Below are 27,910 nucleotides of genomic sequence, written 5' to 3'. Positions count from 1 at the left end.
TAGAAATTATGAATCTACAATATTTAAATTATGAATCTACGATTTTGAAATTATGAATCTAAAGTATAAATTTTATGAATTTACAATATAGAAATTATGAATCTACAATATAAAAATTATGAATATGGAACCGTGCCCACCTTGCAAGGTGAGCACGATTCCACAACATAACGTTCCTCTACATACGCCGTAATCCGTATTAGTAATAACCATCAAAGAACAAAGATGCTTACATGAATCAAGGTTCAAATAGTAAGATAGACTTCTAATATATGTTTATTTTTAATATACTACAGAGTAAATTTTTAGTGTAATATATATTTATTTAAATTTGCAGTACAGTTAAAATGAACATTGAGTACTCTAAAAATAAATATGTATCAAAATATAATAAATTTACTAAAAATAAACTTATATCAAGATAACCTTGTAAGCAGACCGGAGTCCAGTATATAATTTGCCAAGAACAAAATGGAATCATTATCCATGGCTCATTGAACTTGATCCAATTCAACTTTAGTATATCAAATCATTCAAGCTCATTAAATCACTTGCATCCCCATGCCAGTCTACAAGTTATTCACTCCATAGAATAGAATCAATAAATCATCTCCAAATTTGATATAACTAAAAGACAAAATAGAATATTATCACCCATCCCAACTCATTTTATTATAACTCCCCATTGGCTTCCGCTCCAAGGCCATAGCCATCCATTACTCCATTAAATATCATATTCACATAATCACATGTTTAGTTTGTGTTTAACTTAGCAATAATTGCAAAATTTTCTAACTATGTATGAATTCCCTTATTTGCAATAGAAAAAGGTATAAAACATATTAATATCGTCAATATAGTTAATACATTGAAGTACCTAAATCCCCTAGAGTGATTCAAGCTACTTCATTCTCTATTCAAATACTACTAGTAGAACAAATCTAAATAAAAAAATAAAATAAAAATAACATGCCCAAGCAGGTGCCTGGACAACTAGATGGCTAAGTGGCTAACTCTACCAACTAGTCAACCAGCCAATTAAATAGGCGACTATCACCTAATACGTCTCAGCCTAGCGGTGCCCTAGGCAGCCACCTAGGCCAGTTTTACAACATCAACTATATATGATATTTTATACTAGTTTATGTTAGGACTACCAAAATACAAGGTAAATGAACAGTAGCAGTGTGAATTAAATTCTTGTTTTGTAATCTTTTGTCATCTTCAATGTAAAACTCAATCCAGATAAGCAGTTTCTTGCAACTTGCAACATCCTACTACTAATGTTTGGTTTATTCAGTATCACCAGCTCTAACTTCAGATCTTGGGGCAAGAAAGCAGCATCAAGAACAAATCCAAGCATTAAACACTACCAAATTTGTACACTTCTATGAAGTTGTGTAAGGAGATCCTAGTCTCTTCATTAACAAATTTCAAGGATTTGGCAAGAGATGAATTTTTGCATAGGAGTAGAATTCTGATGATGTTCTAGAGAGCAAGAGATATTTGCCTCAAGAATTCCTGTTAATTTCTAAGGGATGTTTGGTTCAAAGAATTTTTTTTAGGTACAGTAATATTCCCAAGATCTCAAATAAATCCAAAATTTTGGAGGGAATGAAAATTTTAAGAATGTGACAAAAAAAAATGAACAAGAATCCATCTCCCGAAGTATCCCTTTACCTATGGAAGTTAAACATTCCAACAAACTGCAAACCAAACAAGGGTATATAAGATTCCAAAGGTCTATATACCTACAGAGATTATGTGATATAACCTTAACCAAATGCCCCCTAAAATGTTCTTTACCTTTCAAGTTTCAAGTCCTTAGATAACTAAAAGAATTGAAGCCAAGTTACAGAGATTTCAGAGCTACATCAAGAACATAAATAAGTAAATAAATAGTGTAACACAGTCTAATGCACTTTTTTCCCTGGGAAAATGGATGGGAAAGAAGCAGGTGACAGGAAAAATCGACCAAACCCAGGCTACAGGTAGTAATCCGTCAAGGAAAATCCATAACCAAAAATAAAGTTTTCAAAGACATCTTCTGGGAAGAAAATGGAGAATTAATTTTTGGGAAATAGAATGGTATTTTGTTTCATAACCATGGACTGCATTCTTATAAGTCAGTTGAAAAAATGCATAGGTAGGAAAAGATCCTATTGCACCATCACCAACTCCATAATGACAATGTACATGAGACAAACAAATCGCATTTGATTGGAAATATCAAACTTCAAACATAAACATATCTCAAGTAAATAGTAAATAGCAGTTCAAATCACAGAAACACGGCAAAAAAGAACCAAGTATACAAGTCTAAACTACTTTTTCAGTAAGCTGATATATTCAATTATTAGCAAAGCAACTAATGAAAGCAGTTTCAGGGCACCATTTCTATGAATGCAATAGAATTCTTTTTCATAAAGAATTTAAATCCTACCTACCAGCAAACGACTTCATGCTGCTCCACGGAAACTTGGCGGTTGCAGCATCACCACCACTACCAGCATTCCTGGTTCGATTTACACCATGGCCACGACCGTATCTCCCCCCCTGGGGCCTCGATTTCCCGTCTTTCCTATCATCAAGCCAATGTGCCTTCTTTGGTTCACCATCCTCAACTATGCTGGATTTCGATTGCTTGCTTGTTTCCTGCTTCATCTGTTCGATTAATCTGATCGGGTAAAACTCCGGTGAGATGGACAAAGGGTTCTTCAGGGTAACATACGCCTTTTTGTAGTCAGGCTTGGCGATCAACAACCCGCCTCGCTTCTTCTTCTTCCCATCCATGTTCAGGGTTTGGACCTTCTCCACTTCGAATCCGTAGAGTGACTCCAAAACCCTCTTTATCTCAATCTGCAATTCGACAAAGCAATTTATACCTATCCAATCTCAACCGAGGAATCAAATATACACATGCGCGCATCTATCCTTATGCATCTACGAACACCAAACGACGCGCATCTATCCTTATGCATCTACGAACACCAAACGACAGATACACGTACCTTGGAAGCGGAAGGGATGGTTTTGAGAGCAATCTCGGTAATATTTTCGAACGAGGACGGCATAAGGAGTTTGATGGGTAAGTTAGCAAAGTGTACTACTCTTCTTCCCAATCTGCTCCCCATTGCAAACTATGGTGAGTTCCCTATCAATGGCCGCTGGCGCTGGGGTTTGCGTTTACGAAATGGTACAGTACTGGTAAACTGATGCCTAGTGAGGGTTTGCGTGAGCTATGCACAATGTCACAAACTCGTTTCGTGATGGTCTTGCAAGAAGCGGATATGAGTATCTGATAACCAGGCCCAATCCAGAATCCTGTAATTCTATTGAATTTAATTAATGGGGATGTTTGGTAAATACTCTGTAACTATTAGCCGATTGGGTTAATACTTTAAAGATATTTGGTAAATTAGCTGTTAACTGATTACACACAAAATCATTTTATAAAATTAATCGAAAAAATTATTTTGAACAATTTTTTTAACATTTTAGCGTTTAAAACAATAAATTATTACAAAAAGTTAATTAATCAAATATTTTAACTAAATTAAACAGTTAATAATGATCAAATAAGTTAAAATTGACTGATAACTGTGTTACTAAATATGACTAATATTCATACTTTCGATATCTTATAGTTGTATACTTTTATTGAATTTGATTAATTTCAAGTTGAGTTGTCTCTGAAACATAAATTAATGTTGTAAAATTGACAAAAACTTGTGTGAGACTGTCTAATTGATAATTTTTTGTGAGAAGTCGGGTTAAGATGAAAATGTAATACTTATACAAAAAAATGTAATATTAATCATGAATAAAGTGTTTGTTAGTTATAAGAATTTTAAGAAGTGTATGTTTTAAAAAAAAAATGTAATATTTTTACATTTTAATTTAAAGTATTACATTTTTTCACAAAAATATTATATTTTCCTTTACAAGCAACAAATACTTTATTCATAATTAATATTTCATTTTTAATATTAATCCGTGAGACGGTCTCACAGGAAAATCACTCTGTAAAATTTAATTGTGTGCATATTTCTTTAGAACACTATCATTCTATAAGAATGCCAATCCTTTCTCAACATATTAACCTGAGGCAGTCAACTTCTGTAAACAATAACAATAATACAGCATTACAGCAACTCTTCCCTATATCTGTCAGTAAATTCAAAACTAGTTTTGGTGTATGGCCAAGTAAACTTCCACTCAAAATGCTGCATCTTCATGATTCCTTCTTCTTAATACGGTATGGGTATTTTTGGTAAATAGAGATGCTAGTAATGACCAGTGGAAGTGCCATGAGGCAGTATATCGAAGGAGGTTTGCCATCAAAGATGAACTGCAGAAGAGCGGTAACAAGGAGCGCAGAGACAATGACAAATCCCTGCATATGTGATAATATCAGGAATGTCCATAAATGAATCGAGGTAAGAGAAAAAGTATCAGTTGCAAGCAAAAGCAAGTTTGAGCTACACGTACGACAAATCTCTATATACTTATTGGAAGGTTGTACGTGTTACAAACAGGAAATAATTCGATCCATATGGGAGAAAATGAAGAGAAGTGTCATGTTTTGATGCACTTAGTATGTCGAAGATGTGTCTATGGTTATCCGAGATATCGAGATGGCTACATTTACATATGCAATTGCGATTTATGTGTGAGTGTGAGAGAGAGCGAGAGAAAGAAAGAGAGGGTTCTTTCTGTGGTACTTGCCTTTCGTACACCACCAGCATAGGAGGTCACAAGACCAACAAGAATTCCACCAACGGCATTTAGTGTAACAGGGATCTGAAACAAAATAATTTATAATATTAGCTATTTTTCTCCATCTTCAGAAACAAAACTTTTAGAAATTTTCATCTGTTTGGAAAATTTCTAGTTTTTAAAAAGAGATTAACTGAATAGAAACCCTGCAAAAACAGTGAGAATCCCGAGAAGATGAGCACAAGCTAGAGGATAAAGAAATTCACAAGCTACATTAGATAGAAATAGGAATACAAATGGGTTTAAAGGCAACTCCCAAGAAATAGAAACAGACCACTTCACAAATTTATAAAATCTAAAAGCATTTTCTCTATATTATAAAGATCTTATACCATTGTCAGTGCAGTCCAACCATAGAACAATCCATGCAGTCTGATGGCTTCTCCATCTGGAGACTTGAAAGCACTAGCTATCAAGCAGAGACTCCCAATTATGGACATTTCAATGGTCATCATGTAAGAACTGTGTTTCTTGACCTGAAGCATATAGAGAAGTATAAATGTGAGTAAATAAACAATAACAAAATTGTCAGCAGAGTAAAGAGAAAAAATGATGGAGATCTGCTTGCCTGAGAGGCCCACTGACACAATGCAGAAGCCAAGCCAGAGAGTACAGAAGCTACCAAGACTGGAGCAATCCCATAGAATAAGATTTCATCAGGATTATTATTATTACTAGCAGATGCTTTGCTGGAGCCTTCACCAATACTAAGAAGGACAGCCGCAATAATCAACAAGAAAAGAGCCCCAATTTGTTGAATTGTTTGCTTCTGCCTACGGAATAAAACAGAAAAAGAAAGTGATTTCTGAGATGCTGGCAAGTGAAGTTTACAGTCAGCACTACAATGTCATATAAGCAACGCAAAACTTGATCTGAAGAAACAAAAAGAGATCCAGGATCTGGATAAAATGCAATTAGAATGAAGGGCATTCCACTAATCCATGGACAAAACCAGTCACGGAAAAAATTGGTCAACACAAAATTTGAGTAACATTAGGTAAACTTACTTTTACAGCCAGGGTAGCTTCATTAAACCTTTATGCATACCCTCAATGGGTAACTAATTTAATATATCATTTAGCTGGCAACTATAAGTCAGAAATCTGTTAAAGAATAGGCCTTGTTTGGTAAATGGCCATTAGCTGATAGCTGTTAGCTGATTGGGTTAATTAAAAGGTATAACTAGTTGATAACATTAACTGATTGTAGAAATGTGTTTGGTAAATTAGTTGTTAGCTGATAGCTGATAGCTGTTTGGTATAATTTCTTTTCTCAAAAAGCTAATTGAAAAAGTTGGTTTGAGTAGCTTTTTGAATTTTAGCATTTTAGAGTACAAAAAGCTAATTAACCAAACACTTATATTGATTTTTAAACCAAGTCAAACAACTAATAGTGGTCAAATAAGCCAAAATTAGCCTATAGGCTAACTATTTTACCAAACAGGGGGCTTGTGCCTTCTAGAACCAATATTATAAAGGCTTGTGCCTCAATGAAAAATATATATCAAAGACACTTTTGACTTAATACAAAAGAAATTGATGAGTCCCACAGAAACCATGTGATGTTAGTAACAATCCTAAAGTTGATCTGAAAAGGAAAGTATTTGATGAGCACAGGCATACCTCAATATTATAAAGGTAAACAAAGCAGTGAAAAACAGCTTTGTTTGGTTCAAAATTGAAAAAGTGAGAGAATCAAGATTCTTGTATGAAATCTGCAACAAGCTATTCTGGAGTGCATATATAGCAGCAGGTAGCCCTGAGGCAGTCAACGAGCCAACCAAAGTCCAATTCTTGAATAGTTTCTTCAGATTACCTTCTTTTGCTATTAGAATAAGAGCACAACTAACCTGCAATTCAATGTCAATGCCACTGAGTACACAAACAATGAATTGAAGATCAACTCATAGATTGGGGAAGGGAGGGGCAGGTGGGAGAAGCGAAGAAGGAAAAAATTACCTTGACTAATTCACATGCTAAAACAGATGAAGTTACAATCACCTCTCGGCTGCAGGAAAGATATGATAGGAACTTCAGGAGGGAACATGCTTATCATGGGGTGACACAACAGAAAGATTAAAAACAAGTACTTCCAACAGCATATATGATTATGGATGCAACTATAATAATTCTATAAAGTGGAAATCCACACCAATAACTTTGAAAACAGTTTCTTGCTTTTAAGGAAAAAAGAAGAAAACAAAAAACTAATTCTTTTCCTTTATCTATTTAACAGTAGGTATTTTAGGTTATAAAACTTAAATGTTTCCAATGATCAGGAATCACGTAAATTTTTCTCGGATAAAAACCAATTTTAAATACAAATTGCTTCACTTCATGTCAGTTTAGTTACCTAATATGCCTTAGGGCATTCAAGTGGAGACAAAGATCACCAGTGAGCATACAGAATCTCATTAAGATCAGATAGTTCTGAACTTCTGATGTTATGCAGTTTCAGATGGTTTCTTTTGGCATTACTTCATATGCTGCATGTGCAGTAAAAGATAAAAAGTTTTATTTTCCAATGGTTGAAGGATCAAACTATTATCTTTCCTGAACAATAAGTGCTTGTCATACTACTAGTGTTGAATAACGCATTAACGCTTAATCTAACTTTTTCTTTCTTTTCAGATATTTAAGATTATGATGCTTCCCAGTTCCCACAAGTGATTAATCCCTTTTTCTTTCTTTTCAGATATTTAAGATTATGATGCTTCCCAGTTCCCACAAGTGATTAATCCTACTGTTAATCCAGCAGGCATGCTTAATCCTTGCAGACATTAACACAAATGATAATACTATAAATCAAAATAACAAAAAATGCACTCTCTGGATACAAGTACATGCAATCAAATATATACACGGAATAATTGATAAAGTGAAAAGCATAACATCCACGCACAATTAAGAAGATCAGGGAATAGTGATAAGCAAAATTAGAACCTGACAAAGCGTTTGGAGATGAGTGGCTGAAAGCCATACTGGAGGGTGAGCAGTAGCGAAAAAAGCCAGATCTTTGGGCTTGTGTTCGCATTCGGATTCGTTACTGAAGCTTTGGGTTTGGTCGCCGACATTGCCGGGCGACCCGATCGAGGGAAAACGAGGTCGGGTTGCCTTGCCCGGTGATCAGGTCGCGATGAAGCAGAAAAGCTATGATCTCAGCGGGATGAAAGTATTAAACGAGCTTTGAGAATTTTGATTTTCAGTTCAGTCGATAGAAAAGGAAAAGGTAGACGATAAGGTAATGAGACTCGGCGTTGAATATTACTTTGGCTGAACGTGAGGAATTGACTAACGGAAAAAAAGGAGAGATAAGATTGGGTATTTGAACTCCAAATCTTTATTGATGACAAGAGTCCACGGTCACTTTCCAGAGGCTCTGAAGCGTTGAGTCTGATGAGAACTGATTGTATTATATTTTCTGAACTTGATTACAATGAGATCAGATGATGTGAATATATATACAATAGAGAGTCACAGTGTGATAATGATAAGAAGTAGAGAGTCACAGTATGACAAGAATAAAAAGTTCTAAACAGACTCAGATACATAGAGTCCTAATACTCCCCTCAAGCATAGTGTATACTAGGGGTGTGCAAATTTCGGAGAAATTTCAGTTAACCGACCGAACCGACGAAATTCGGTTAATCGTTTTCGAACCGAAATATTTCGGTTCGGTTAATGATTAAAGGTTTTCCTAAAATTTTGTTAACGGTTAATTCGGTTCGAAAGTGTCGGTTAACCGAATTAACCGAACGGTTAACCGAATTTTGGAATATATATATAATATATAATATATTAAATATTAAATATATAATTACTAAAATCATAAATAGTCAAAATGTCAAATAGAATAAATAATAATATGAATTTATTATGATATGTATTTTATTTTAATTGGAATTATTATTTTAGGAATTATTTTATGGATTTTAAATTTTAGGGTTAAAAATTTCGGTTAATCGGTTAACCGACCGATTAACCGAAAAAAAGTTCGATTCGGTCAATTCGGTAGAGTAAATTTCGGTTCGGTTAACGGTTAAAGTTAAAAAAAAAAAATCGGTTAATTCGGTTCGGTTAACCGTTCAACCTAATGAACACCCCTAGTGTATACTAGTAACCGGTAGCTTGTCCCTTAGAGAAGAAAATCTAGGTCCAGGCAGAGCTTTGGTGAAGATATCAGCAAGTTGATCCTTTGTGGAGATGAAGTTGACTTGAATATCGTCTGAAGTTACTTGATCACGAACAAAATGATAATCAATCTCCACATGCTTGGTGCGCGCATGAAAGATTGGGTTGGCACTCATATATGTAGCTCCTAGATTATCACACCGTAATTTTGGAATGGAAATACCTGGAATCTGTATCTCACGCAATAATGACATAATCCATAGAACTTCAGCACAAACATCTGCAAGAGCTTTGTATTCAGCCTCAGTGGATGACCTAGCAACAGTTCTCTGTTTCTTGCAAACCCAGGATATAATATTACTCCCCAAGAAAACAGCAAAACCACTCGTGGATTTTCGATCCTCAGGACAACCAGCCCAATCAGAATCAGAGAAGGCATGAATGTCTCTAGATGAGCATCGTCGTATGCGCAAACCATGATCAACTGTTCCCTTAACATACCTGAGTACCCGTTTTAGCTGCTCCAGTGTGACATGGTGGGAGCATGCATATGTTGGCATAACTGATTAACTGCAAAGGATAGGTCAGGTCGTGTGACAGTGAGATATTGCAGTGCTCCAGCTAGACTCCTGTACTATGTGGGATCATCATATAGATCTGAATTAAAGGGGACAGTTTTCGAGATAGAGATAGGTGTAGAAAGGGGTTTGCATTCAGACATTCCAGCCCGTTTTAAAATATCATTCATATACCGTTGTTGAGATAAAATAATCCCATTGTCATTCTTAACTGTTTCAATACCCAGAAAGAAATTTGGTTTACCAAGATCTCTGATTTTGAATGTAGCCGACAGTTTGGACAAGAGCTGAGACATAATACGCTGATCACTTCCCATTACAAGAATGTCATCCACGTACACTAATAGATAAACCAAAGCAGAGTCTTTAGAGTAATAGAACAGAGAGACATCTGTCTTGGATGCTTGAAAGCCAACTGATAGTATGTAGTCGATTAAACCAGGCTCTGGGAGCTTGTTTTAACCCATACAGAGATCTTTTTAACAAACAAACATGATTCGGAAAGTTAGCATCAATATAACCAGTGGGTTGCTTCATATGAACTGTTTCAGCCAGATTACCATTCAGAAAAACATTATGAACATCTAGCTGTTTGATAGACCACCCAGATGATAAAGCTAGAGATAGAAGGAGTCTTACAGTCGTAGGCTTTACCACTGGACTAAATGTGTCAAAGAAGTCCTGGCCTGGAACCTGATTAAAACCTTTCGCAACCAGTCTGGCTTTATGCCTTTCAATAGTACCATCAGCCTTTCTCTTCGTACGAAACACCCATTTACAGCCAATAATATTCATACCTGCAGTGGGTGGAACTAGAGACCATGTGTGGTTATGCAGGAGAGCATTAAATTCTTGGTCCATGGCTTCACGCCACTCAGGATATTTGATAGCTTGAGAGTGACATGTGGGTTCCGTGGGATGCACCTGAGCTGCTAGAGCAAAAAGATGAGCATCTGCGTTGCTGCGAGTGGCCATAGAGTGAGTACGGACATTGGGCCTGGTGGACCGCCCACGTGGACGGCCTCGCTGGCGAGCAACGGGCTCCACCGGATCACCCGACGAGGCAGCCTGTCCGGGATCCACGGCTGGTTCGAATGAAACTGGTAGCGGCAGATCTGGCGGCTCATCATTGGACACGGCAGGAATAGGTGTGCTATGACTGAGAACAGATTCCACCTAAGGTCCAGAAAACAGAGTAGATAGATCCTGCAAAGAAGTTTTAGTAGCAAAGGGGAAAACTTCTTCATCAAATCTGACATGTCTGCATGTGTAAATCTTATTAGTATGTAAGTCCATGCATCTGTACCCCCTAAAGGACTCAGGATAACCTAGGAAGACACATGGAGAAGACCAGTATGACATCTTATGACGATTATATGGTTAAAGATGAGGGGATAGCATAAACACCCAAAGACACGGAGAAAAAGATAGGAATGAGGAGATTTATGTAACAAGAGATGAGGACTGGAGTTATTTAATACAGAAGATGACATTCTGTTAATTAAATAGACAGCAGTCTTAAAGGCAAAATCTCAAAATTTCAAAGGAACATAGGCATGAGCTAGAAAAGCCAGACCAGTTTCAACAATGTGACGATGTTTCCGTTCAACACGACCATTCTGTTCATGTGTATAGGCACAGGATTGTCTATGTTGAATTCCTAATTGAACAAACGAAGAATGCAACTTTTTGTACTCAGCACCTAAATCAGACTGAATGGCCTTTATTTTGCAATTAAAGGACCATTCAACAAGAGTACGAAATTTATCAAAGATGACATAAAGATCAAACTTTAATTTCATAGGGAAAAACCATGTATAACGGGAATAGTCATCCACAAGGATCACAAAATAACGGAAGCCAGAAGTAGATAAAGTGGGCGCATGACCCCAAATGTCTGTGTAAATAAGATCTAGGACTTGAGAACTAGAGGAAGCAACACGGGGGAGGGAAAAACGGGCAAATTTGCCTAATTGACACGCATTGCATAAAGAATTATGACAACGAATATTATCACGAGACCCACTAACCAAAAAAGAACGAAGTATGTGGCTAAGAACACGGTTATGAGGATGACCCAGACGATTGTGCCAAGTGGAAGCCGAGGCACGAGCGGAAAGAACGCTGACGGAGACGAACTAGGTAATGAAAGTGTGTATAGTCCCCCCGAACTATTTCCCCGAAGAAGTATTTCCTTGGTATTGGTATCCTTCACAACAAAAAAGGAGGGGTGAAACTCAAAAAAGACTTTATTATCGGATGCAAACTTCTGAACAGATAATAAAGAAGTAGACAAACGTGGAACGTGAAGTATATCAGACAATGTAAATGATCTAGAAGGGGTATTAAAAGAGGCATGGCCAACATGACTAATAGATAAACCCATACCGTCACCGACACGTAAAGTGTCATTACCAGTGTACTTCTCCGATGTAGACAGGGCAGCGATGTTTGGAGTTGCATGATTTGTGGCTCCAGTGTCCGGAACCCAAGTATGAGAATTTGACGAAGTTTTAGCAACTAAATCATTCTGAAACACCAAATTAGCCTGAGAACCCGGAGCCCCTGAATATCGCCGAAAACAGTTGACTCCCGTGTGACCGAAACTTTTACAAATTTGACACGGATCATTATAGCGCAAAAAACAATTGATTCCTGTGTGGCCGAAACCTTTACAGATTTGACACGGATCATCAAAGCCACGTTGCTGACCTCCACGGTAATTAAGGTTGCCACCGCAGCGTTGCATCTTCTTGATTTTATGAATCACAAAACCCTAGCTCTGATACTATATGAGAACTGATTGTATTATATTTTCTGAACTTGATTACAATGAGATCGGATGATGTGAATATATACAATAGAGAGTCACAGTGTGATAATGATAAGAAGTAGAGAGTCACAGTGTGACAAGGATAAGAAGTTCTAAACAGACTCAGATATATAGAGTCCTAATAAGCCTTAGGGAAACACTCAGTTGGCTCATGGATATTGGGATGGGTAATGTTGAAGTTGAAATGGATTCCCAATTGGTGTTTAATGCTTTGAATTCTTTTTCGTTTACTTCGAGTTTTGGACTTATTATTGATGGGAATTAGCAGTCACACTTGGTGGTATTGTTTTCCGTTTTATTAAGCGATTTGCGAATCGTATTGTCCATAGTCTAGCGAAGGAGGCCTTTTCTGAGTCAGGTTGCGGGGAATCCCCTACTTTCATTGTAAGTGATTCAGCCAATGATTTAATGAATTAATTCTTCCTCTTCAAAAAATAGTAAAAGTGATTATTTGGATTAAACATTTAAACACAGTTATAGGGTGTTTAGTAGCTAGAGAAATTTGAACTTTATTGCCTCTTGATAATTTAAAAGGTAGAAAAATTATTCCGATATTTGGTGTAATCTTTAACTTAGGAAAGTTTAGATGAATAGAAATCATATTTCATGATATCAAGGAAAGTAAATCTTATTTAAGGGGGTGAGATTTTTTTTTCCTAGCCTATTGAAAAACTGTCAATGTTATTCAATTACATTTTTTTTGTGTCATATTGCATTGTTAAAAATCTCTTATGTAGCAATGATATATTAGAGACTTTAACAATTTTTCTGGAAAAGTTTAAAAGAACCAAACGTGTTAATTAATTTTTCAGGTTATTTAATTGTTATGTTTTTGAGGTAACACTAAATATTCTAATTAATTTTAGTTATTCTAGAAATTTAATTGATGGAAAAGTACCAAACGTCATCTTAACGTGACATTTTATTAATGATTAGGACAATTAATGATATTATATTTTTAAAGTTTTTTACTGTGATCCAAATAAATAAGGGATTTTTTAAAAATAAATTAATCTACATTGTAATTTCAAAAATATGAACAAAAAATTAAAAAAAAAAATAAAGAAAATATATATAAAAAAAAAACTTGTGATTATGAAAAAGTAATTATGAACAAAAAATACATTATAACAGAGTTAGTAGTACTAACAAAAAAAAAAAAAAAAAACTTGTGATTACCAGTTATTACATAATCCTACCTTCGGAAAAACTATATTCCATTTACAAATTTCCACAAAAATAATAATTGAGCATTTGAGGCTTAAAGCGGAGGGAGGCCGTAACTTTTTAAAGTGGCCTGTCCACTCCCAAGTCCCATCTATGATCTATCTCCCATTTTTTTTTTTTTAACACTTTAATTAGTGGAAGTCACAATACATATAGAGAACATACATTTTAAATATGAATATATATATATATATATATATATATATATATATATAGGGATGACAATTTCAATCCGACCCGTGGATATCCACCCCGCATGGATCGGGTTTTTTTTTCGGGTGATGGTGGGTGGTGGGTCGGGAGTAGGTCTTAAAAAAGCAAACCCGCGGTGGGTCGGGTTGGATTCGGGTTCTATGTACAAGACCCGCCTAGAACCCCACCCGACCCACCATGTGTGTGTGTGTGTGTGTATATATATATATATATATATATATATATATATATATATATATATATATATATATATATATATGTTTTAATATCACTAATGGATTTTATTTTTTTATTATGTGTAAATAATTTAAATATTATTTTTTGAAAAACATAATAAGATGATAAGTGGTGGGTACCCGTAGTGGGCACCCGTACCCGGTGGGGGTGGGGGTGGGTTCTGAAAAAGTCCACCCGATGCGGGTTGGAGGTAGGGATGGGTGGAGAAAATATAAAGTTGGTCGGGTGATGGATGTAGCCTTCCCCGACCCACACCCGACCCATTGCCATACCTATATATATATATATATATATATATATATATATATATATATATATATATATATAATGTTATATCAATTAAATTTAATTGTTCAAAAGTTTATAATTTTTATGTATTTAAATTTTTCGTAAGATAGATTAATTTATTATGAAAAGGTAAATAGAAATGAGCGAGACATTAATATTGCAATATAAAATACAACAAAAATAAATAAATAAAATAAGGTGGCACTCATAAGAGAGTAAGCAAGTCAAACTACTTGAACTCGATATGATCAACGTTTTAACTTAATTTAGCTAATGTCAAGTTAAAATCAACTTGTGTAATGAATTAAGATTAATACAAGTATTTTAATATTAATTCGAGTAGCTTGCACGTCTAATTGAGTTTGTTTCAAAAAAAATTTTATATGTTTCAATAATATATATATATATATATATATATATATATATATATATATATATATGAGAACATTTTTACAAGCTAAATTTATATATTTAAATAGTATTTTGTAGACCATTATAATAACATATAATAATAGTTTATTATCGATTTGGTCTCTTGACTATTAGGATTTCACAAATTTTGTCATCTACTACCAATGTTTCTCAATTTAGTCCTCAATTATGTATTTTTTACCTGAAATGGTCATCGGTCTATTTTTATGTCAAACTTGAAGGGTAAATTTAGAATGCCTTCTAGTTATCACATTTTGTATGCATGTTTGCAATTATTAGCAATCATCTTCATCATCTTCTTCTGCAGTTTACGTCGATTGCTAATGATTGAAGGGTAAATTTTGTAATTTTCTAGCAAAAGATTGCTAATAATATGACCAATAAAAAAACTATTGGCTATTGAAACTTTGAAATTGAAAGTTTTGTAGGCTACAATATGACCAATCAATGGCAACTTTAAAACATACAATTTTCTAGCAAAAGATTGCTAATAATTGCAAACATGCATACAAAATGTGATAACTAGAAGGCATTCTAATTCATCAAAAGGAATATTTTGTATTAAAAAATATTAGATATAATGCACAAACTTAAAATTAATACTATGCATTCATACACTTCTTTGTTTTTTTTTTTTTTTAAATCTATTTTTGAAATTTATTATTTATATTTATGATTTCATGCATCGCACGAGTGACATACTAGTTTTGAGTAAAAAAAAAAAAGTTTATATTAAGCATATTCAAGTCAAGTTTGAACTTTAGTTTTTGAATCAAGCTGAATTTTATACTTTAACTATTTGGACTCGACATAATTTGATTACACCACTAGTTTATCCTAACAAAATATGATGTAAAGCACTAGTTCTTTTATTAGTATTTGTTACTTCTTTTTAAACAAAAATGACTTTATGGCCCAATGGATAAGGCAAAACCAGAGATTCTGGATTTCAGGGTTTGATCCCTAGTGAAGTCAACTAAATTAATTTTCTTTATCAGTGTATATTATGTTTTGTTACTTCCTATCAGTGTATATTATGTTTTGTTACTTCCTAATCCTAACTAGTAGAAATAACTCTATGGGCAATGGATAAGTCGCTATGTTATGACTTCATGGCCCAACAATGGTTTGATCCACGCCGTGTGTATATTTTTTAAAGAAATTGTGGAATGAATTTTTTGGTACATTTGTATTGCACGGTATGCTACGGATTGAGAGGGAATATTAATTGATAATTAAAAATCTACACCACCAATCATATATTATTTCAATGGTCCACACTTGCACGATAAAAAAACACAAAAAATAAATTATTTTATTTCATAGAATACCTTATTTTAACAAAAGTACATTATACATTATTCCAACTCATAAAATACATTATTCCAACACATAAAGTACATTATTCTAACTCATATAATACATTATCTTACCTCAAAATTTTAATTATTCTTACACATATAAAGTATATTACGGAGTATTTTAATACATAAAGTACATTATTCTAACACATAAAGTATATTATTCTAACTCATATACATTACTTTATCTCAAAATGTTATTTATTCTAATACGCGCTCGGAACAAGGATTTTTTAAACATCAATAATTTGCCCCAACCACTATTAGGATGACTTGACCCAAATTTATTGAGATGGACTATTAATTGATAGTTAAACATCTACATCACCATATGATTTGACTTTATTATAACAAAATTTTCAATTTATATAGAATTGCAAACTAGTGTTGTGTTAAAATGTTTTTTTTCCCCTTATTCCCTTACTTGGAGATGTTTTATTGAAATGCTTAATAATAAAGTTTATTATTTTATTTGAATAATGTATTTTGGCGTATATTTTTTACGCACTAAAGCCGCCATGTATATTCTTATTATTAAAAGAAATTGTGGAATGAATTTTTTGGTACTTAGTATTACACTATTGGTATACTCAGGAAAGTAGCATTTCATGATTATAAATTCAATAAATGGAGAAATTAATATTTGCTATTCAAATAAAATAATAAATATTATTAAACATCGGAAGAAAAACATCTCTAGTTGAGGAAATAAGCAAACAAATATTTAGGTCAAAGTACCAATGAAGTCCCTGTACTATAGTGTTTTGTTCAATTTAGTCCTTGTATCTTTATTCTGTTCAATTTAGTCCCTCTACTTTAAAAAATGGTAAAATTAAGGACAATTGTCTAAATCTCATTATGAACATGGTCGTAATTATTTATTTTAGACATACTAATTTAATATATTGGTAGTAAAAATGATAGATTTTAAATATTTATAAAGTAATATATGAGTAGGAATATAAATATCATCAGTGCCACGTAACCTAAGTTAACGATAATATTAACATCGTTAACTATTGTCCTTAATTGCACTACTTTTGAAAGTACAGGGACTAAATTGAACAAAATAAAAGTATAAGGACTAAATTGAACAAAACGCTATAGTATAGGGACCTCGTAGATACTTTAACCCAAATATTTATGCTAGTTTACAATTCTCTATAAATGAAAATTTATGATAAATGTCAAAGCATATGATGGTGTGGGTGCTTAGTGGCTAAGGGCAATGTCAACAATGAATTTTAATTATTTATTTGTTTAGAGTTTTTTTAAAGCTTTTTCCTTATCATTGGAGGAGAGAGGAGAGAGTGTGCATTTTTATTTTTATTTTTTGTTTAAATTACATCCTCTCATTTCTTATGTTTTAATATAATTTAACAAAAAGACCATGGTCAATCTCCTAGATTTTCCTCTATAATTTGAACACTACCCTAAGATCCCATAGAAATTTTCATCATCAACCGGAGCAGGGGACTTCAATTTCTTAGCCAAAGTTGGACTATTATCTATTGAAATAATTGGCAACAACTCTAACAGGAACCATTTAGATCTAATAATTAAATTGATCCGCTTGTCTCGTAACAACTTCAACTTAAATTCTTAATCTCTTTTAGAACTATTGTTACTCCACTCCACCTTACTATACAACCACTTTGGTGTTGCTTTTGAGAAAATTAATTGAAGTCTATTTTAGGATGTGAGTTGTGGAGAATTTTATTATTATTAATTAATATATATATATATATATATATATATATAAACATAAATTTAAATTTTAAACATTTATATTGATAGAAAAATAAAAATAAAAGTTTAAAAATGTTCAATTTATTCTTACCTATAATATTTTAACAATTAACATATTTAAATTTTGTTTTAAAATACGTGTCACTCGGTTTATTAAAAAAATTAACTTAAAAAAATATTCAAAACACATATATGTTTTTTTTAAAACAATATTTTACATGTGCTAATAGTTTGAAATTTAAAATTTTAATCATTTTTATAATTTTTTTTCTGTCAATATAAATTTTTTAAAAATTAAATTTAAATGTATTGTAATGTGTATGGAACTTTTTAAAAAATATATAAATAAATTTCTTTACCGCTGTTTAAAAAAAAAAAAAAAAAAATCTCTACCGCTCTTATCATAAGATGCTCTTTTATTACATTTTGTAGAATAATACCAAAGTGAATACATAGTAAAATGGAGTAAAATAGAATGATAATGATAATACATTTTATAGAAGGTTAAGAGTTCAAATATAATTGAAGGCAAAACTGTCATTTATTTTGTAAATTTTTATAATTTTATTGGGAGTTAATATCTAATTTGATGCTCGATTATTAGGATTTCGTCATTTTGGTGCTCGATGTCTAAATTTGTTTAATTTCATCTCAAATTATGCAATTTTTATCTAAAATAATCTTTTGTCCAAACCAAAATAGTTATGATTATGGCCATTTTAGTTAACAATTACATAATTAAGAATGAAATTGAACATGCTTGAAAATTAATGACCAAAGTGGTGAAATTATAATAATCGAGAGATCAAAACGGGTATTAACTCTTTTATTGATTAATTTAAGTTTTAACTAATAATTCGCAGTGAATTATAGAATAGATATATTACTTTGTAATAGAGTCAATAGTGTTAAAACAAAAAATTTAATTCAACGAAATAAATTTAAGAATGAAAAATAACTTTATTCACCAAATTTGGACACAATTATTATTATTATTATTTTTTTTGGAAAACAATTATTCTTATTTTGCAAAAAATCAGCAATAAAAAAATGTGGACACCAAATTACCAATGCAATTAAAAGCGCGGGCCCCATTTTACGCACACACCAAATGCGCTAGCAGCTTATACAAAGTTACAAACCATACCGAGTAGCGAATTCACATTCATATACACTCATAGATCGTACCAGCACTCAGAGAGTCAGAATAAGAAGAAGAGGAATGGCGAGTCTGAAAGTTCCAGCATCTGTTCCTTCTCCGACCGAGGACGCCGAGCAACTCCGGAAGGCTTTCGCAGGTTGGCTGATCATACAATTACATTCAGATCTTTGCTGTAATGATGAAATGTGTGTGTTTATGCGTTAGTAACGTCCGATTCTGACCTTTTGCATCTCTCATTCTCTCATCGTTAATTATCCTTGAGACGCATGTGTTCATCAACGTCGATCTCCCTTAATATTTGCATTATGGAATTATTTTGATCTGTAATCCTTGATCACTGTTTCTGATTGTTAGATACCTTTTGCTTTTAAATCGATTATGTATACATCCACCGAACAAGGATGTGGAAATGAGGTCCTGCGGTGTTGTTTTGTTTTTCCTTCTTCACACTCGATTTATCTTAGAGAAGTTTGACTTTGTACAAGGTTTTCAGAAATCTTGTCAATCTGTATTGTTTTTTTTTTTTTTTTTTTTTTCCAAGCAATTATGTCACGTGAAAGAGCTTAATTACGATTTCGATGAGGCTTGTGATTTCCTGTACAAAATGTTTAAATACAGTGGAATCACAAGATGTTAATATGCATATCTTATTTACAGTTGGAATGAACTGATAATATATGTAATTTTGATTTTAAAATTTGCAGGATGGGGAACAAATGAGGCACTCATTATTCAGATATTGGCTCACAGGAATGCAGCACAGCGCAAGTTGATTCGTGAAGCTTATGCTGCGACTTATAAGGAGGATCTTCTCAAGGACTTGGATGCCGAACTTTCAAGTCACTTCCAGGTTTATTTTGAGTGCTTCTACTCTGATATACTTTGTTGACTTAGTTTTCTGGTCATTGTTTCATCCTCCTTTAAATTGGCTAGAGTTCCAAAATCTAATTAGCGTGTATATATGCTATTATTTGCGTGACATAACAGCGTGCAGTGCTGATATGGACATTGGTACCAGCAGAGCGAGATGCATTCCTGATTAATGAAGCCACAAAACGGCTAACGGCTAGCAACTGGGTTATAATGGAAGTTGCTTGCAGTAGGTCTTCCTATGATCTCTTTAAGGTCAGGCAGATGTACCATGATCGTTACAAGAAATCCCTTGAAGAAGATGTTGCATATCACACATCTGGGGACATCCGGAAGGTATTTTGCATTTTTGTGTACTCTGGATCTTGTAATTTTCATTATTTAAATTTGGTGTCTCAATGAAAAGTTATTGAGTATCTATATTTGGGGTCTCAATGTTGCCTGATCTTTTTCTTCCTAGAGTAAAGATGGATAAATAACTATCGCCCTGACATAAGAAATTGTGAAGAATTTGGAAATTATGTACATTTTGTTTGTCCTCCTTCATGAAAGTGAAACTGATGCATAGGCAGGTTAATTATTACCCTAACTAATATCCAAACAGCTTTTGGTTCCTCTTGTGACTGCATTCAGGTATGAGGGAGTTGAGGTCAACTTGACATTGGCAAGAAACGAGGCTAAGATACTTCATGAGAAGATCTGTGACAAAAAGGCTTATAATGATGATGAGATCATCAGGATCATCACTACTAGGAGTAAAGCACAGCTGAATGCAACCCTGAATCAGTATAAGGATCAATTTGGGACTTTAATCAACAAGGTAAAACTCAATCTCTTATTCACAAGTACATAGTTCTTTGAATGGTTTACATTTTAACTCGGCCAAACCATACACTTTATACTACAATTCAATTTGGTCAATGTTGGTGTTAATTAAACCTAGGGGCACAACATAACCTCTAGGTTGAGCATTAATAATGTAAAGAAATAGAATATTTTTTGAGTACTATTGACTCTATTACAAGGTAGTATATGTTCTATACTTTCTCTATCTATTGCAACTCAAAGAGTCAATATCCCATCACCGGGGTTCGATCCTATGACCTTCCCTCAAGCACTCCCATGTAAAGAAATAGATTGAGACAAAATTTTAACATGGAAACCCAAAAAAGAAAAATCACATGTCTTTTTGGACCTCAAGCCAAGGATTCCACTATTTGATGCAATAGTATATGTATAATTATGACTAGACTTTGATTGGAAGCCATTAATGGAGCTTTTTATCTATAAATAAGGTGTAGTAAAGACTAAGGGGTTGAATGAGGTTATTCTTGGCAAGAGTGAGGGAAATTTTGGGTAAGTTGGCAAGAATGATTAGAGCGGCGGTCTTTACTCCATTTTAAAAGTGAAAGCTAGAAGGGTTAAATAGGGAAGTTGCTCTTCTTAGGTTTCAAATGAGGTTTGAGTGGAATCCATTTTTTGGGGCCAATTTTCATGGACCGGTAAATCACTCGAATCATTAAGACAATCATGTCTTGATAAGTTGGGATAATAATCCCAACTGGTTGAAATTTGTTTTTAGAGCCACTAAAAGAAGGAATGGGAGTGATGGATTGAGTCAATAATGGGTTAATGAAATTTAACTCATCTACCATAACCGTTTTGTATTTGAAATAGCATATGCTATTTGAAATTCACTTTTTTAAAAACAATTGTTAACACAAAGTCAAAATTTTATAACAGGTCAGAATGGATAAGTCGCTCAAATAACCTATACTCCAAATCAGTTTAGACCCATCCAAAATAGTCCATAGTTAATTTGAGCGGATTGAAATGTCTTCAATTTTTTTTTTCTAGAATCCATTTTGACCCATCCCACAACCTTGTGAGTTCTGAATTGGTTGTCCAAACTACCTCAACTTAATAGTTACTAAGTAGTTATAGGTTGCTGGGTAATTTCATTTGACATGCGTGCAGGATCTGAAGGAAGACTCTAAAGATGAGTACCTCACCTTACTAAGAGCAGCAATCAACTGCTTGACATGCCCTGAGAAGTACTTTGAGAAGGCTCTTCGAATGGCGATCAAGAAGCTGGGAACAGACGAATGGGCCCTTACAAGAGTAGTGACAACCAGAGCTGAGGTTGACATGGAGCGTATTAAAATTGAGTATCAGAAGAGGAACAGCGTTACTCTGGAACGTGATATTGCTGGAGACACCTCTGGAGACTATGAAAGGATCCTTTTAGCTTTGATCGGCCATGAATAGTATTCCTTATCCTGGATGGAACCTAGCTCTCTGCCTGGAGTTTGTGCTGTGCTCGTTTCCTGATCCTTTCATTACTTTGTCAGAATAATTCTGTATTGGACTCAAGTTTGATTTGCAATAAAACTTGATCACCATTTCAACATACATTTGTTGGGGTTAACCAGTCAGCTTTGAAAACTAAGAAATACTTAGCAGCATATTTTCCTCCCCCAGTAAACATGAAAATGAAAATTTTCAATACTATACATTTTTGGGACATAAATTGTTTGCTGAGTTGAGAAGGACAAGCATAAAATCCGAAACCCACAATGATCATAAGTTCTAAAATATTCTGCTTAATTAACAGGAATCTTTAGTAGTAATCCAGGTAGTATTAGCAATAGTGCATGGGATGTAACAAAATCAGAAAGGGAAACATAAAATGTCAGTGATAAGCTACTAGGTACTAGCAATGGCCAATGGGAACTAAATTAGCACTAATTCATACATTACCAAGAAATATTCAAGTCTTTAGAATTGTTCTTACACCATGGCTCATGCATCTCGAATCTACCAGCCTCACTTGTCATTCTCATGAACCGTTAAGTGTACTTCATTAGTTAAAACCAGCAGCCTTAGAAGGATCATAATTTACTATAAAACTTAAAACCAGTTTGATGAGAGTTAAAAGTTAAACAAGTGAAATGCTGCTCTCACCACCTGGTGGTTTGCGGACACCACCAAAGTAATCCCTGGATTGAACTTTTCCGTCAGCAAATATGTCATTGCCACTCATTTCTTTCAGCTTTGCCCTGCTAAGATGCTTCTCAGCAGACCCTGGGACATCTCCCTTGAAAATGTCGTTGCCAGTCAACTCTGCAAACTTCTGGTCGTGTATTTTCTTTGTTGTTTTCACAACAGGTTCGTCACCAAACATGATATTGCTTTGGCCTCCAGCAGGCTGTAAAAGAAGACAAAATGTTAGTCCAAAATAGCTATAGTTAAAATGTTCAAAGAAGGGTGTACTACAAATTGCAAGGAACAAAAATATTGATAAAAGGATCACTGATTCTATTTCAAAGGCATTCAAGTTTTATAGTTATCCATGTCCCTGGATGAAATCTCAGGGGGGGTCAAACATATGTTATATGTTTATTATTGGTATAGTTTATTAGTGTGTTAATGTGTATATATGAAGTAGCAACACAATGGAACAATATAACAAAACAGGGAAAAGGGCCAAATAAGCTCTCAAAACCATTTGGGAAACTTCAATTGCACACTTGGAATTAGCAAAAAAAAAACCTAAACTTAACAAAAAAGAACAATTAGCCACTTTAGTAAGTGACTTGCTATAGTAGGTTATGGAACTTATGGTTGACATGGCTTTCGTGTGTAACATTCTTTGACTACATGGATGCTAGATATATCATTTTTATATTTTTTTTTTTCTTTTGACCAAAGTTTTAAAAAATAAAAACAAAAACAAACTAACTAGAACACATCAGAGGACAGTCATGGATGTCAATTTGGTTGTCCAGATCTGGACAGCTAGATCAACTGCCATGGCCATCTGAGACCTTGAAGAGACAGCCATGGGCCATCCAAATTGACAAACATGACTATCCTTCTCCGGTGCATTCCAATTTTTATAACTTCGGTCAAAGGGAAAAAAAATGATACATGTGGCATCCATATAAACAGAGAATGTTACACATAAAAGCCATGTCAACGATAACCTGCTACAATAGGTCACCTAAAATGCTACGAGTAAAAAGGGGCTAATTACTCCTCTTTTCAAGTCCAGGTATTTATATGAAGTTTGTTCTAGACTTCTAGTTCAAGGGTGCAATTGAACTTTTCCTAAATAGTTCAAAGGCTTATTTGGGGCTTTTCCCAAAAAATAGAAAAGAAATTATACCATGAGTATGGCATTTCAAAGAAATGGTAATTTATGGTCATCACAACTTAGTTCAATTAATTTTTAAGTTTGATCTCAAACTTGATTGAAAATTAAAAATTTGTATCAAAATTGTGTCAAGATAAGAGGACACTTCTATCCTATAGAACATAAGATTAAAAAATTGCAAGATGAAATGTATAGTGTTCTACATGTCTGTATGTGCAGGGAGTGCCCAACAGAGGCACATTTCCTCAAATTTGGTGTCCATGCTCTGAAGATAGCAGGAAAAAAGTGTAATTGAGTAAGGGAAGGCAAAAGTATAAATGAGAACCAAAGACAACTCACATTAGAAACCTTGACAGACGTGCGGACATTACGAGGAGCAGGCTCACCCATAAAATTGCTTTCTTTTGATTCCATTGAGCGCGCAACAGTCAATGATCTAGGAGGAGCTTCAGAAGGAGGACCAAATATGTCGTTTCCACTAAGTTCCTTGCACTTTGCATCTGACAGCTGCTTCTTGTTTTTGAGATCTGATTCACTTTCAAGAGTTCCACTCAATTCACGCTGTTTTGCCACCTCAGGTATAGTGGTAGGCTTTTTCGGGGAAATTTTTTCTTCAGTACTGAATGAAATCTGGCTTATTCCATTCGCAGTTTGCTAGAAATGGAATATGATAATTCAGCAAAAATCTTTGGATTCTCTTTATTTAACATGCTGGAATTTACATCCACTGAGATATATGTACATGTATTTTACAGGTAAAGAGGAAGAAGTACCTGAACTATACGCACTGATGTTCTATTACTCAAATTGCCATTAGTTCCAGATTCTGAGGCATCATTCTCACTGTCAGCAGAAAATATATTGCTGCCATTCATCTCCTTCAATTTATACCCTGAACAAGGTTTCCTGAAATACCATAATACAAACAAGCATTGATTGAGAAATGAAAGGAGTTCAAATTTGTAAACGCTTGCCTTTTTAGCCCTGTTGTCAAAGCCCCTTCATTTTTCTTTCAAAATTTTTTAAAAATTCAATGCTATTACAAAGTGCAAGTTGGAACTTCATAGTGAGGTAATAATATCATGAAGTTCAGTTACCAACAAGATTCAGATCAGGCAACTTCCTAAATCTAATGCTTTCTGTTCTTTAAAATGCTATATTTTGGCAGAGAGATCATCCACTGCAAAGTAGTTGCTTATGCATGTAACAACATAACCTCTCCAATAAAAATGACAATGATCTCAAAGGAGAAAACTACTTATGGTGATAGTGATTGTAATAGAAACATAATGACTTTTTAAATTTAATATTATTATTTGAACTGTCAATTTCACCTCAAGTATTAACTTTTTGCCATTGAATCCAATAAATTTGAATAAAAAAAAAAAACAAAAATTGATACAGGAGGACCTCCAAGTTCAAATCTAATGAAGAACTACAGAATATCAGCAAAAGCCTTCAGCCATTACAGGGAAAATTATTAAAGCCAAATTTATACTTTTAAGTTACTAATTGCATTGGAGTAGGCAAAGATCTTTCTCCATCTTCCTTACATGCATGAGCTTATAAGTAATAACCAGTTACTAATGATTTCGCGTGTAGTCAAGAATCTAGAGAAGAACATTAGCTAAAGTACTAAACAAGAGTAAAGGAAATCAAATTTCGCAAAAGAAAAACAATAATCAAAGATTTACAAACAGATCTATGAGATAATGAGAATATCCAAACACTAATCAAGTGGAAAAAAGCAAAACATGAATACATAAGCAAGGATCCGAACTTTATGAACAAAAAGTTCACATGCGCCGCAGGGACAATGTTAAACAAATACACAACCAAAAAAAGCGAAGAAATTACTGTATTATTAAAACGGACATTTGTCCATTTTCGTTTAAATCTGAATATTTTACCGTTTGTTCAGGCTCTGAGCTTCCTCATCAGTAATCTGACCTCCAAAGAGCACCTTGCCGACTCCGTCAGAAGGCTATAAGAAAAATAGAAACACAGAGATCAAGTCAGTCAGCTGAGGGAGGAACAAAAAGGCATAAGTAGCCGCGAAACGAAGTAAATAACTACCTGATGAGAAGTACGGGAGGCGGAGCGAGAAGCGTTGCCGGCGGCGAGGGAGGAGTCGGATGCCGGCGTCTCGGACCAGGTGAGTAGATCGGCGGTGGAAGTGTGCGGCTTCCGAACAGGCGTCGCTCTCTCCGCCATTGCTTTGATGCTTGAGCTAATAGTATAGTGTGTAGATAAGAGCGGTGAAAGATAGATTTAGTCTGCTTCTGCCTGTGAGTATGCTTTTATTTGAAAATTGAAACGCTACTTTGCTCTCTCTTCTCTTTCTCTCTCTCTCTTTATTTTTATGGGATAAAGTGGAAATTTGAAAAAAAAACTTAGACAGAGACTCAGCAATTCACATGCAGTGGCGTACAGGAGAAGTTGTCGCACTGAATCTTTTAGATATTTTCTTTTTAAAATTTTTAAGGTGCGCGGGACCCATTGGAAATGATGTGGTTCAGCCACGTGCAATAACAACCCATGTGAGGATCTACTGTTTACTCCTCTTTCATTTCTTTTTTAAAAAATCTCAAGTACAAGTGTACAACCAAATGCTTTTTAGTTTGTAGGATAAGCAAACTATTCACTATTTGTTTAATAAAACATGTTTATATTGATTTTATTTTTCAATTATAAGGTCATTAGGTGAATAAAAATATTTGGTAAGTTTTTGACCCACATAATATGTAGTCATTGTAAGAGACATATACTTTGTCCAATGCAACATTATGAGTTTTTTTTTTTTTTTTTTTTTTAAAATTTCGTGATGTTAAAAACATTATAGTAGAGTTTTTTTTAACTAATTTTAATGAAAAAGTTATATTTTATATTTTAATTATTTTTATTTTTGAATAAACGTGGTCCTTCCATCTTTAAAATGTTAATTTGGTCCCTTCACTGGAACTGAGTAACTAGCTTAATATTAGGGGTGTTCGTATAGTGAATTTGCAATGAATATTGATACTGCTAATTCTACGTAAGTAATATAAAATAAACCCGAAACCAATTAAAGCAAGTAAAAATCTTTATTGATCACGGTAAAGGCCCTAAGTACAATCTACTTGGTTGCCCTGAGTGCCGACTGACTGCGGTCGGGATTCTCTAGTTACAACCTATCGATCGTCCAAAAGTCCTCTACACTGTAGCTACTGTGGGTATTTATAGCCGCTGCGCCGGAGACACAAATCCGGTCGTTCGGCATGCTCTCCACGTAGCCACCACGTGTCATCCTCCCGGGTGCCCTATCTGTCGCCATAGAGAGCCGCCACGTGTCCTTTATCAGCTCCCTCGCCAAAGGGCTACCGCTCGGTGGTTGACATTACCGCTCGGGCAATTCCCGGTCGCTTCCCGACCAGGTTCTTCATAAAGAGCCCGACCTGCTACCTGCAAAGACAAAAAGACAAAGACAAAGGCACCTCGGTCGTGGTAGAGCTATGGCGGTCGGGATATTCCCTACCAAAAGCCCCCCAGCCCGGGCCTTTTTGACCGTCCGGAAAAAAACGGGACGGGATGAAGAAGCCCAAACGTCGGCCATCAAACCGACCGGCCAGCTGTCATTCCTTCCCTCGCCACGTGTCGGCTACTGCCGGCCTCGGCGACTGCAACGGTCGCCTCGGAATCAATGCGGGTCGTGTCACGCAAGTGGACTCGTTTTCCCGCCTAAACGCTCTCCTATAAATAGGCCCTTGAGGCCTTCATTTGAACTTTCATCAATCCACTGAAGCAATCGGTACCCTCAGAGAGTCCCGAGCAGCAGTTCAGCGAACCAGTCGAGCAAACCAAGCTTCAAGTTTTCTTCCAAAGTATCATCAACCGGTAAGCTCTCAATCCCTTATAT

At 34.5% G+C, this 27,910-nt stretch overlaps 4 protein-coding genes across 4 annotated transcripts; 1 reads left to right on the top strand and 3 right to left on the bottom strand.

The window, feature by feature from the left end:
- Positions 1 to 2,197: 2,197 nt before the first annotated feature.
- Positions 2,198 to 3,263, bottom strand: LOC109180592. The gene is made up of 2 exons (XM_019330256.1): positions 3,012 to 3,263; positions 2,198 to 2,859 (listed from the first exon to the last, which is right to left on the bottom strand). The coding sequence occupies exons 1-2, from the start codon at positions 3,132 to 3,134 to the stop codon at positions 2,440 to 2,442; spliced, it is 543 nt and encodes a 180-aa protein (XP_019185801.1). The 5' UTR covers positions 3,135 to 3,263; the 3' UTR covers positions 2,198 to 2,439.
- A 757-nt stretch (positions 3,264 to 4,020) lies between these two features.
- LOC109180591 (CMP-sialic acid transporter 5-like) lies at positions 4,021 to 8,085 on the bottom strand. The gene is made up of 7 exons (XM_019330255.1): positions 7,722 to 8,085; positions 6,738 to 6,786; positions 6,402 to 6,628; positions 5,348 to 5,552; positions 5,112 to 5,255; positions 4,729 to 4,803; positions 4,021 to 4,396 (listed from the first exon to the last, which is right to left on the bottom strand). Exons 1-7 carry the CDS (start codon positions 7,850 to 7,852, stop codon positions 4,235 to 4,237), a joined length of 993 nt encoding a protein of 330 aa, XP_019185800.1. The 5' UTR covers positions 7,853 to 8,085; the 3' UTR covers positions 4,021 to 4,234.
- Positions 8,086 to 18,981: 10,896 nt separating this feature from the next.
- Positions 18,982 to 22,273, top strand: LOC109180571 (annexin D7-like). The gene is made up of 5 exons (XM_019330213.1): positions 18,982 to 19,125; positions 19,694 to 19,839; positions 19,977 to 20,195; positions 20,464 to 20,679; positions 21,837 to 22,273. The coding sequence occupies exons 1-5, from the start codon at positions 19,050 to 19,052 to the stop codon at positions 22,125 to 22,127; spliced, it is 948 nt and encodes a 315-aa protein (XP_019185758.1). The 5' UTR covers positions 18,982 to 19,049; the 3' UTR covers positions 22,128 to 22,273.
- A 313-nt stretch (positions 22,274 to 22,586) lies between these two features.
- On the bottom strand, positions 22,587 to 26,389 carry LOC109180572. Its single transcript, XM_019330215.1, has 5 exons — positions 26,092 to 26,389; positions 25,926 to 25,999; positions 24,789 to 24,921; positions 24,355 to 24,669; positions 22,587 to 23,067 (listed from the first exon to the last, which is right to left on the bottom strand). Exons 1-5 carry the CDS (start codon positions 26,227 to 26,229, stop codon positions 22,798 to 22,800), a joined length of 930 nt encoding a protein of 309 aa, XP_019185760.1. The 5' UTR covers positions 26,230 to 26,389; the 3' UTR covers positions 22,587 to 22,797.
- Positions 26,390 to 27,910: the final 1,521 nt, after the last annotated feature.

This window comes from Ipomoea nil, unplaced genomic scaffold, assembly GCF_001879475.1.
Source record: "Ipomoea nil cultivar Tokyo-kokei standard unplaced genomic scaffold, Asagao_1.1 scaffold1026, whole genome shotgun sequence".
NCBI lineage: Eukaryota > Viridiplantae > Streptophyta > Magnoliopsida > Solanales > Convolvulaceae > Ipomoea > Ipomoea nil.
This window is presented reverse-complemented; position numbering and strand designations above follow the sequence as displayed.